The following is a 12715-nucleotide window of genomic DNA, read 5'->3' as shown; positions in this document are numbered from 1 at the left end:
GACAGAGTAAGAATATTGGGAATGAGAAATTTCTAAATGGCAGTGATTTTCAGCTAGGAGCGCAGAGGTTTTTTGGAGCTCGTTACCATTTCTTGCTTCTCTTTTTCCCCTCTTCTTAATAAGCTACTTTTATGTTCAAATTAATGCCAGATCCTGGAAAAAAAAAAAAAAAAAAAAGAAAAAAATCCTGCTGTGGCTCTTGGTCTTCTGCAGCGTGATCAGAGTTGTCAGATCCACAGCTGCAGGAGATTTTTACCTTTGTGTGTTTAATGGCTCGTACTGCTCTGTTCTTTGACGGTACCATTTAACCATAGACGTGCAGGGCCGTGGATGGCACAGGACATGTGGCTGCCTTGACTACTGCCTCAGATGTCAGACATGCCAAGACTCAAAGAGCTGATTTGGCAGCTGCCCAGCAGATTTTTATAAAGGCTCAGTTGGTGGCCAGAAACCCAGGCTGTCAGAGTTGTGTTATGCAATAAATTGTTTTTCAGCAGAAGTTTCTAATCCAATTTCAGCTGTAGTTTTTTCGTAGTCTGTAATCAAAGATAAGTATACATTATTTCGTGGTATTTCAGGGAAGGGAAGACATGCAGAGCTCGAGTGTCCCCCATGAGGTCGGTCTGGTTTTCTATTAAGAAGGATTTAGACCTGTTCACCTACATGGGAAATGATGCTTAAATTATTTTGGTTTCTGCCTGGAAGGCATGTATGTCTCTGTATACAGAGTACCCTTTCAAAGATAATGCAGTGTGCATTTTGTGAGACATTTATTTTTTTAAATTTATTTTAAGAGAACACCTAAAAAGGAATTCATTTATCAACTCAGAGCCTTTGCTTGGGCATAAATTGGCTACAAGTGGTGGTCAGACAGAAGTTTGTACTTTGTCAGGCTGTGGCCTACCTGAAATGTTGCAGGCCCTGTCCCTCTTTAACAGATAACACTGTGTGTGTATCCCCTTTGCTCCTCAAATGGGTATGGCTCATCTGAATGCAATGAGATACTTGGGTTTTATCATAGTTATGTTAAAGCAAAGGGATTTTAATTTCCTGGATACCATCTCCAATGCCCTCCTTTCCATACAGTGACTGTCATGGTTTGATGTCATTATGGGCTTGTATCCCTCCAAACGCAGGTTGCTGCTAAAAGGGCCAGTCCTGCCTTTATCTCTGCCCCAGCGGTAGCTCCCATGTGGCCACATGGACAGTAGTAAGGGAGCTGATCTGGCTGAAATTGATCATTTTTCTTGTCTTGATGTGAGACTTCGACTCCTTTCTCCAGTAAACCTGGTCTAATGGCTGCCTAAGGGCTAGTGCTGGCATCAGGGTTGGGGCAGGCACGTCCTATGTGATGGCAGGTGAAAGAAATCACTGAAGCTGGTTACCAAAACCGCTCCCCCACTCTGAATAGGTATCTTGTACCTTCACATCTCTTTCTTCCAGCACTCTACCACCTTCAGTTTTTTGTAGCTTGCTTCTGCATGCTGCTGGCTTGTCAGAGCCCAGAACTCTGGGGCTGTGTTTGCAAAACGTTTGATTAGGTCTGGCCTAAGGAAGTTACAGCTGTGGAGACACTGCTTTCGGTGAGAGGTGGCTTGAGTTGAAGCCTTAAATAGGGAAACTTCAGACCTGGCTTTACTGTGAAGTTACTCTGAAGGCTCTCTGTTTGGAATTAGCCTTTTTAAAAGTGTTTATCCTGTGTTGCGATTTAACCCCAGCTGGTAGCTAAGCTGCTCCCTTACAGCAGCACCCCCCGCCCCCTCCCCCCAACCCCCAGCAGGATGCGAAGAGAATCAGAAAGTGAGAAAACTCATGGGCTGAGATAAAGGCAGTTTAATGGGTAAAACAAAAGCTGTGCACACAAGCAAAGAAAGATAAGGAATTCCTTCCCAACTTCCCATGGGCAGGCAGGTGTTTAGTCATCTCCAGGAAAGAGGGGCTCCGTCATGTGTAACGGTGACTTGCAAAGACAAACTCCATCACTCCCAGTGTTCCCTCCTCTCTTCTTCTCCCCCCAGCTTTATATGCTAAGCACACAACCATATGGTGTGGAATATTCCTTTGGTCAGTTGGGGTCAGCTGTCCTGTCTGTGTCCCCTCCCAACTCCTTGTGCACCCCTAGCCTGCTCACTGGTGGGGTGGGGTGAGAAGCAGTAAAGGCCTTGGCTCTCTGTCTAAGCACTGCTCAACAGTGCAGAAAATGTCTCTCTGTATTATCAACACTTGAAGCACAAATCCAAACCATAGCTCCGTAGCAGCTACTATGGAGAAAATTAACTCCATCCCAGCCAAAACCAGCTCATTGTGGCAGCCCCAGATGGGAAAGTTAATGTCTTGTAAGCTTTCACTAGTTTCGTATTGAGTGGTAGTTTTCTATAGGTGCAGAAACATCACTGAGGCCTCTGAGTTTATGCAAAACAAAGAAGTCATAAAGGTGCTATTTTTAAAGATTTCATTATTAGGCCTAAGACAAAATGATGAACTATTTTTAATGCCTCAATTCTGGGAGCCTGTATGTGTGGAAATTTTGATTATGACTCTTTTACCCTAATATATTCTTGCAAGAGCAGGTTGAAGCTCACTGGGCTCAAAAGTGCCTGAGGCCTTTAGTGACCCAAAATCCAGAGTCTTTCTCTCTGGTGCTTCACTTGCATGAATTTGGCCTGAAAGGAGGAGGTGAACCTCCACTGTGTATCAGGAGCTGGTGAACGAGCATGGACCAAGGGCGAGACTGCAGGGGATGAAAGCTGCCATAGAAGTGCTTAAAGCAGGCAGAGACATTTTTTCTTTCCCTGCTTCGTTTCTTTGCCATGTTAACATCGGTTCTGCCAGTCAGGAACTATATGGTAATGCAAGTTATTTGGGGAAGTTTTCTGGAATTATGAGGGAAAAAGTCACTATGATTACCAGATACATTTAAATGCTATAACAGAACCATTAATAAAGAAATTTTCCCCTTTCTTCATGTTAGTTAGCATGTTTTTAAAACATGACCTATTTTCCTAAACTAGACAGAACGGATTACGTTTTCCAGAAGGCGTGAGTCACTGTACTATAAAGTCTCCAAGCCATATCAATCTTCATCAGTTTAAGCCATTCACGAGTCTTTATTTTTTTCCCTCACTGGATATAAGCAGTTTGTTTTAAATGAGTAACTGCTATATGCTCTCTGGATAGTTAAATGCGATTAAAAGGTTAAATCTTAAGTAAGTGTGAACTTCCTTCTCAGAGGAGAAGAGAATGGAGGGACCTTGATTGAAAACAAAAGCATACTACTGTGGATATGTATGGGTATATATCCAGTTTGCACGATGCTGTGCTTGGCTATTGGAAGTCCAAGCAGCATGATAGTTGTCAGAAGCAGCAGAAGGTCTTTATTTATATAGCTTCAGTTAAATACATTGGAGTCTGGTTTCAAATCGTTACCCTGGAAGTTCAAACCTTTGCTAGGAGTTTCTGCGCTTAGAATGGTTTCTACCATCTGGGCATGGCGCGGCCTGTTGCTGCTGTGAGTTCTGGAGAGATGGAGTTTGCATTGATGGGCTGACGGCGGGGCTTTCCTCTGTGAGTAGGATGCATGTTCAGGGTGATGAGAAGGTTGACGGGACTTTGCGATACAGTGGAGACCTCTTGCTAATGCAACAGGGGAAGTACACGTGTTGGTACAGTAGTAAGACTTTGCACTTTCTCACGAGGTTCACGCCGTGCCGTACGCGTAGTGAGGAAGTGGGCTTTTTAAATGAATAAACCTGCTGATCGTACTTAGTGGTGGTAACTCACCCAAAGCTGCGCAGAAGATCTCTTTCAGCCTTGGGTGGCGTATCTTTAAGTTTTCCGCCACTTTCTTTTAGGTCTGGCTTTTAGAGAAAACCAGGTATAACTGTTTTGTATTGATAATACACTGCTAAAAGGCAAAAATCTGTTGCAGGTCTTGAATCTAGTAAACAAACATTTCTGTTCTGGTCCTTCAGCAAAAAAGTAATTTATATGATCTCTGACAATGTGTTGCCTGTTTTTCATGCAAAAGACAGATTTTTGTTTTGTTGCTAACTAAACACAGAAAAAACCCACCCTTTGAAATAGTTCTCCTTCAAAAATATCCTTGAGGAAAGGGTAGAAATTTGTGGTTTATTTTTCCCGTTGCTTCAAAATGACCTTCTCACGTCTGCAGGAAAGACTCTCTGGGGGCTGTTGAACCATGAAAGCATATTCATTTCGGGCATTGGGTGCTACAGTGATTTTAACCGAGTGTTGGCTGCAGCGCTGGAAGAAGAAAAAAGAGGGGGTTTGTGTTTTGTTGTTTTGCTTTCTGCAACCTGGCATGAAGAATGGGGTCAGGAGATGCGTGCTTGGGAAAGACCCAAAGAGAGAGCTGGAAATGTGCCAGCCACACTGAGTCATAACACATGCTCCTAAGTATCTTTGTACCTTACAAAGTCATGACTTTTCAAATAAAACCATCGGTGCTGTTACAGTATTTACATAAAACAAATACAATGGAGTGCTGCATGCATTCTCCCTTGTCCCAGCTCTGGTTTACCCTGTGAACTGTGTGACTCCTGTTTGCTTAAGGCAAGGCTGGGCCGGGCTGAAGCATGCAGTATCTGACGATGAATGAACGGAGAAGCTTGAGTCATGCATACGCGTATGCTTCTGCTGCTTCTTGTGTAGCAGAGCAGCATGTAGCAGCACCTGCTACTTCAGGGTGACATTTCACCCACCCAGGAGTCAGTGTGAAGCCCACATCTCATTTCTAACTACTTTGCTGGGGTTTTTTTTTTTGTTTGGTTTGGTTTGGTTATTGGGCATAGCTTCAGAAATTGGAGGACTGTGTGCAGGCCACACATGACAGGTAGGCAGCTGAAATGCAGTAAACAAATCCTCAGCTGTAGGTGAATGGTGAAAGATATGTGTAATAGACATTTTTATTTCCTTGCAAATATATGTATTTTATATGTTGATGTGCATTATTTATAGATAACCATGTATTTGGGTATGCAGTATAATTTAGTTTGCATACACATATACTAGTATATGTATTGTGTGTACTCCAGCAAGGTAGTGTGGAAGAGGGCTGCTCTTTTTTTATCCATGAGGTAGCATCCTGTGCTGGTATGTACCATGTAGGTAAACGTAGGTTGCGCTCTTCTTCTCCATCCCCTCAGACTGAATTTGCTGAACTGTTGCTTTGCTGCCCTGGTAGCTGAGATTCGAATATGTATGTGTGACGTGTGGTTCTCCAGAATAGCATAACAGGGAAGGCAGCGTGATTAATTTTAAGAGCTTAAGGCAAATGTTGCAGTTCTGTTTCTTAATTCTGCCCCAGGGCTTCTCTGGTTGTTTGTGTCTGTTACTTTTTTACTGAGTGTACAAGCTAATTTTCTGTTAGATTGGGAAGCGGAAATCATCTTGGCTGACCTGCACAGTGAAGGCTACTGGCTTGTGGTGATGAACCTACAGTTTAAGATGATACACAGTTCTTTCTTGGGTCTAAGTCAATAATGGACAATCCATTAGTTCCCCATAAGTTGTTTCAATGGCTAATTACTTGCACAGTTGCAGAAATTGTTCTTTAATTCTGTCCTACATTTTTCTGTATTCGAGTTCCAGCTGTTGGATGATATTATATCCCTCTCTGCCAGCCTCGAGAGTCATCTATTATCAAATTTCTACTCCCTGTGGAAATATTTAAAGGCAGTAATTGAGTCAGTCCTTTTGAGTTTTTGTTTGTTTTTAAGAAGTTACATAGATTAAATTCCTCAAGGCTTTCTCTTCCAAATGGTTCTGGGTGCATGCGTACGTTGTTTTGCTGAAGTGAGATAACTCTTCCAGTTGTTGGCAGCGTGAGTGCAGAGCGGGACGCATGGCGGCTCTCCCTCCGCTGGCATGACAAGGCAGAGACGATCTGACCCATGTAATTATGGTTAAACGTGTCGGGAGCTGGAGCTGCATTGCCAGCAGAGCTTCAGCTCAGCTGGGCTCACAGTCAGCTGCTCTCTGGCTTGTGACTGCTTTTGTGCTGCGTGCTCGGGGTGGGGGGAAGATGCCATCTGTGAAATATTTTCTGTGCCCCTGTATATGGATCTGAGAGAATGCAGGTATTTGCAGCAGCATAGCTACTTAATTTCCTGAGTTTGGATAGTGTGGGAACATGGGGTTGGGGAACTTGAGGTCCTTTCCACTCCTTTCCTCCCAAGCTGAGTGACAAGTGTGGACAAAGCGTACAACAGAGCAGCATAGGCAGGACAGTGGCTGCAGCCTCAGCATGACGGGGCTGGCAAGAGCTGTGGTGTAGAGAGACTCTCCTGTGTGCATTTCTGTTGCGACTGCTGCTGTTCTGGAGAGGGGTGGGTGAAGCCAATTCGGAGTTTTACAGCTCCACAAATGGAATGTGGTGTGAAATGTTGCCAATGGAAGTCTTTGCTCCTGGCGCCTGTCTGGTGGCACTATGGCCTATACAGCCCCGTGGCCTGTGGGAAGGCGGGAGCGTCCAAGCTGGCACCAGGAAGGTACCTTGGCAACTTCATCCCTCAGAAAACAGGGTGCTGGGTTACAAACCATACTTTTGCGTGTCCAGTACCTTGGGCTGGGGAGATGGAGGTGACTTCAGGCTCCTCGCAGAAATACTTTGCGAGGGTGGCCTAGACCTACAGCCCTCTGGTGTGTGGTGATCACCTTCCCTCCTACAAGAGGGACTGTAGCTGGCATGTCCCAGGGCATGGCTTGTACCTGCCAGAGGTCACTTATGCGCTGCTGTAGGCTGCTTGGTCAGCATACGCCAATTGAAAGATCAATCCTGTCAGTGGGTTTCACCCTGTCACTGCTCTAACAGCAAATGCTGCCATGTGCTTCTTACAGTAAGCTGTCATGACAAAGTGGGTCAAAGTGGGATTCATGTCTTTGTTCTTTGAATTTTTTCGATGCATCTTTAGCAGGGATAAAAAGGCCGGCGGGATCAGGAACTGATGGGTGTTTTCATGTGACTTCTAGCTCCTCAAGTGTTGCAGGGTCTGCTGGATGAAGTGGTTCATGGCTTCAGGATGGGCCTGGTGTTTGACAGGAGAGAGGCTTGGGGCTGACAGGGGCTAAAGAAAGTGGCATGTCTCTGACTACGGCTTATATTCTCTGGGCTTCATCCTTACATGTATCTTGGGTGTGCCTGGCTTGAAGTATGTGAAAATACAGGTAGATGCTTTTGTTTCCTCTTGTAAAGGTTTCTGTATAGCTTGTCTAAGCTTCAGAGTCAGAAGCAGTGTGCCTGGCCAGAGGGCTCTTTGTCCTCTTCCTTATGTTTGCTGTGCATTATGTTAGGAATATGTATAAAAGCAGGCCTGTATTTGTAGCACAGATGGGTGCCTGAGGTGTTCATGACTGTTTCCTAAGTAAGCACAAGTCCCTTCAGGATTTAATCAGTAGTTGCTGTGACGACAGAAATGTGTGACATCTTGCCAGGCCCTTTGTTGGTGGGGTTCCTGTCTTGGTTTCCTCTCTGTACCTACCAGGCAGGGGGAACCAAAATGGGGCATCTTAGGACAAGCTTTGTTAAAAGTTGAGCAGGCTGCAGCCTTCCTGTGTTTAGTGTCACTTCTGGTGAGGGCTGAAGTTGTGTTGGCAGCAAAATGGTAAGCTGGTGATGTTTGTGTAAACTTTTGTTGACAAAATAGCTGGATACTAGTGCTTTTAAAATGCTTGCCTGCCTGGAGATTTTTTTCTTTTCTCTTTTTTTTTTCTTTTTTTTTTTCCTTTTGGTTGCTGTGGGTGTTGGGTTTCAAAGTTTGCTTTCTTGGCCCTGAGCTGCCTGCACTCTAAAGCTCTCCGGGCATAGCTGAGCCTTGTTCAAAGTATAGTAGCTTGTCCCTTGAGCGAAACATGTATCTGGCTGCCAAAATGCCGGCTGCTTTCACAGCACTAATTGTGTTGCCTCTCTTCCCTGCACCCCTTCCCAATTTGTCATATTTTTGATCGTAATTTAGCAGCTGAAAGCCAGTATCTCACTATAGGAGCAAAGGAAACACTATCAGTGGTCCCCTTAAACTGCCCTGTTTTATTTATTTACTTGTTTAAAAGTTGGTGGTATTGGTCACTCCTTTGACAGCAGAGATAGTATGAACTCTCCTGCCTTCCTTCTGTCGTAGATTGTTGGTGGGGCTTTTTAGGGTTGTCACTGTGCTGTGGTATAGTTTCCCAAATAAGGTCTGCCTAGAAGTGTTACTGTTTTTGCTTGGCAGTCAGGTAGCCCATGAGGAATTCAAGGGCAAGAAGGCACAAATAGTGATTTTTAAAGACCCCAAGACAATTATAGGGCTTATGAAAATATGATGATTTACCTGATCTCACTTATGTTTTTATATCAATTTGCTGACTTAATTTATTTGAATGCTGAAGGCTTTAGGGAAATGCTTTTCCAGGAAATTAATCTTTTAACTAAAGCAAGTACTAAATATGACATACGCTAGTATTCCTTTTGACAATATAGCACTTGTCTCCTAAAAATAAAGTAGGAAACATATGCCCTCTGGGCCAAATTCCACTTTGCTTTATGCTGAAATAAATTCAGAATAACTGCATTGTTATCAGTGTACAACTTCATTGTAACACTGCAATAAATGCACTAAACCAGAGAAAAGAAGCCCTGAGCCAAGAGACAAACCAAAGCAAAAATGGCAACAAGAGGAGTTGGTTCACAAAACTTATGTCTTAAATTTCTGCAAAATTCGATTTAGTGGGGTCCCCCCCCTTAATTATCTGGGAGAGCACTTCCTGACTGTGATAAATTTCTCCATAAGGGATTCATTATGAGGATTTTAGAGAGTTAAGTTTCACCTCCTGCCTAACACCTGGTATGCGGCTACTGCTGTTTGCAGGATAAAGGATAAGAGGGGCTAATGCGCTGATTTGATGATAATAGTTATGTTTATGTTCTCTGTTAGAGCTGGTTGAGTTGAGGTTGCGTTTTGTTACACAACATTTTTATTCAGTTTCTCTTTGTTTTGGTTTTTTTTTTCCTTTTTTAAATTGCAAATGATCTGTGTAGCCCTAGGCTCTTGGGGTTTGTTTGTTTTGGTTTCAGATTCACGCCAACTAATGTCTCCTTTCCATTTCCATCTCCTTTAGGATGACAGCGATGGGATTCCCTGGTCAGAGGAGAGGGTGGTGCGGAAGGTCCTTTATTTATCTCTGAAGGAGTTCAAGAACTCCCAGAAGCGGCAACACGGCGATGGCATTAGCGGGAGCCTGAAGGCGGTAAACGGTGAGCTGCCTCTGCAGTACGGCTGGAAGGACTCAGCCCTGTTCAGTGCGGTGGTTCTGCTGCAGGGAGGAAGGAGACCGGTGCACCATCTGGCATGCACTGTGCCCTTTTGATCTGCGCTGAACAACTTGTTTCTGAAGTGCTTATAATGCCGGGTTTGAACAATCCATATGTTTCAGTTTCTGGCGAACCGATTGAGGTGTGGAGGGTAGGCGTCGGGCAGGGGGCCAGGGACAAGCTGCTGTGCCACAGAGAAGGAGACTTCTCTGTTTGGTCTGCTCCCTGATGTGCTGAGTAGGTCGACAGAGAAGGTATCCATTTAAAGGTGGTTGGCTTCAGTTACTTTGGTGAAGGACAGTTGGACAGAATTTATCTACTCTGTATCATTTAGATGCTTAACAAGCATCCGTATCTCTGGAGTGACCCCAGTTCACGCTGCCTGTTGTCCAGGGTGAAGTGTCATAGGACTTGCATAAAAAAAATTGAAGGACTTAGAGGACACAAACATTGTTTAAAAATTTTAAAAGGAGACTCAGGCAATCCTAGATGACAGGGGCTTCAAAGGAGTTTAATTTTATTTTTTGTAATTCCTTGGCCAGTCGTTATCTGTTGCTCTCCCTTCCCTTACAGCTTGCTTAAAAAAGCCACGGTGTCCTGAGAGGTGAATATAAAGTGGGTCCCTTTCAGATTCGCTCCCTGACACAGGACCCTTTCTTGAAAAGGCTTTGTCATGCTGGCTTGAGCCTTTAAAGTGATGACTAGCAGGATTCAGATTTCTGGGCAGGCTTACGGTTTTCTCTTCACTCACAAGAGCTTATTTGTTTCTCTATGGAGGTTTATGGCAGCTCCTTTTAGGCATGTGCATAACTATACATGTGCTAATGCATTACTGCGGCAGCTGGGTGCTTATTTGGTAGGTTATTCATATTTATATGTAGCTTGTGTTTTTGACATGGTGAGTCAAATTTCACTTCGTTTTCACCGAGTGTTATTGCCGACAAGGCAAAACCTAGGGGAATGGCTGGATAAGGATAGGCAGCAGGATAAAGTTACTGTATTGCATAAGCAATTGCAAACTCCTTAATGTGATTAAAGAAGACCCCAGACTTCTGAGTTCAGCAATAATACCAAATACTGATCTGATGGGAAGGGGCATCTAGCTTTAGCAGCAAGCCATTAATAAGCTTGGAGGTGTACACAAAACAGCGCTGGCTTTTTTCCCTCCAACACCTCTGCATCATTGATCTTCTGTCAAACACAATTTCTCTTGGAAAGTTTCTTATTCCATTGTGGGGGTTTTGTTTAGTCAAAAGAAAAAAGTCTAAAGGCGTGAAGCACAGTAATTGTGTGTAAGGAGGCTTTGATGGTGTGCCAGGTTACAGGATGACTGAGGTTTTTATGGTGTCTAGTTTCTCCAAAGGCAGCTGAGATGAAAAGTGAGTTGGCTGGGAATGCTGTGTTGATGCAGGTACCAGACGCAGAGCATGCCACCGGCTTCCTCTGGCAGTGGCAGGGCTTGCGGCTTTAGAGCTTGCCTCTCGCATTGAGAACTGAGTGTTCGGTGCTTCTCCTCCCTCACAGAAGTCCGTGATTAGTGTTTTGCAGGTTTGGGGTTCTTTTTGAGCCAGAATGAATCCTCTGTGTTACTCTTTGCCAAGTGAGTCTTTAAATGCTCTCTCTCAGCGCTGCTGTATATCATCATCACTGTCCAAAAGCTTTTTTAATACACCGGTACTTGGAAGAATGTTTCATTATACAGAGGGGAGAAAGTTGCAAAAGGGAGGAGGATTGGTACTGTGTGGTGACATTAAGAAAGTCTTTTTAAACATATAACTTGTTCATTAAGTCTTAACACACACACACACACACACACACACACACACACACACACACCCAATACATAGCCATGTACTTTCAAATCCCACAGGCCTCTGTGGACTGAGGAAAAAGAAGGTCATTCTAAGAAATTACCAAGCTATTCTGAATTTAGGGAAACAGAGTATTTTAAGGGTGAGGCTTAGGTCTGTGACTTCATACTGTTGAAGTAAAAATGTCCTTTGTTACCAACATGCAGGCCACAAGCATCGTTTCTTGCATGTTATTCCAAAAGGTAGTGTGCAGCTAAATACAGTTTTATATGGGTGATTTCTTTATTTATATTCAGCACCCACAGGTCTTGGGGAGGGGACAGGGGGAATCTAGCTGAAATAGTTTGAAGTTAAATGCATTCAGTGCCTCTGCAAAGCTTGGGTTAGGGCACTTTACCTTGCAAACATAAAGGGAAGTGTAGAGCTTGCTTTGCAAAACCTTGTGGCCGTCCCTAATGAACTTTAAAGGGTGTTGCTCTTCAGCTGTGGAAAATTAGTCACCTTCCAGTATGTGGCAGGGGTAACAATTTCCAGGGGTGGGAAGGAGGGCTCTAAGGGGGCTTCAAGCTCTCTGAGCTCCCTTCCCAATGTATTGGTCTAGTGTACCTCTGACAGCTCACGGGACCGTGTTACTAGGTAGCAGGATTTGATCTTAGTGCCACCATCTGTAGTGCAGAGAGAGTTTCTTTGTTCTGGTCGTAACTGTCATCTCTTAAATTTATTTATTTATAAGCTTGCAGCCCCTAATTCCTTTCAATAGAAAGTAGTGCCTTTTGGCAGTAGAGGATGGTAAAATACGTACCAGCCCCTTAAAACTGGGGTCTTTTAAGATGTTTTTGTGGATTTGAAATGGCTGAAGTTGCTACAAAAGTTGCTTTGCCAGCATTTGCCAAACTGCAACTAAACTACTATGAAAATTGTCTGTGGCATTTCAGTTGGTGAGTGGAATCATAGAATGGTTTCGGTTGGAAATGACCTTCAAGATCCAGACCTACTAGTCCAGGCCCCACACTAGACCATGTCACCAAGTTCAACGTCTGCTCTTTCGAACGCCTCCAGGGATGGTGACTCAACCACCTCCCTGGGCAGCCTGTTCCAGTATCTGATGGTACTATGTTTGTGATTTGGTAACTGGAATAGTGGTGCCTCTTTGATTGACAGTGCACAAAGCAAGTTCATTTTAAATGTGAGAAATGAACCCATTAACAGGAATCTCTTCTGTACTAAAGTTTCTGCAAGATCTAAGATGGGCTGCTGGTGGCCCAGACACAATCAACTTCCACGCCACTCCTGAATAAAAATAAAGTAAAATAAATAAAAATTCAGGTTACTTTTGGAGATTATATATATTATAATACTGTGGCCATCTCCTCCTCACTATTAAAGATATTTGTTATCCTGAAAATGATCCTGCCACTTTGAGTTTGTGGTTGTGAAACCCTGTTCCTTAAAGTGGTTCTGATTAAAGCAGACAGGTTTTGTTTGGGGGTGGTGTTAATGTTTGCAAATCTCTCTATTCTTCTAGTTTTTTTGTATCTCCTTTTCACCTGATCATTTTTGCTTGCATGTTTGTGCTGCTAGTTGTTTTTCATCCTGA

General features: G+C 43.8%; 1 protein-coding gene across 1 annotated transcript in view; it reads left to right on the top strand.

Annotated features, from left to right (window-relative positions):
• JARID2 (jumonji and AT-rich interaction domain containing 2) overlaps positions 1 to 12715 on the top strand; it is a 225841-nt gene that overhangs the window by 86532 nt on the left and 126594 nt on the right. The window contains exon 2 of the mRNA XM_084279710.1: positions 9115 to 9250. Coding sequence (XP_084135836.1) covers positions 9115 to 9250 — 136 coding nt within the window. The remainder of the gene's footprint in view (positions 1 to 9114; positions 9251 to 12715) is intronic.

This window comes from Gallinula chloropus (assembly GCF_964237585.1).
Source record: "Gallinula chloropus genome assembly, chromosome: 2".
Classification (NCBI taxonomy): Eukaryota; Metazoa; Chordata; class Aves; order Gruiformes; family Rallidae; genus Gallinula; species Gallinula chloropus.
The sequence above is the reverse complement of the archived record's forward strand: the minus strand, read 5'-3'. Positions and strand labels throughout refer to the sequence as shown.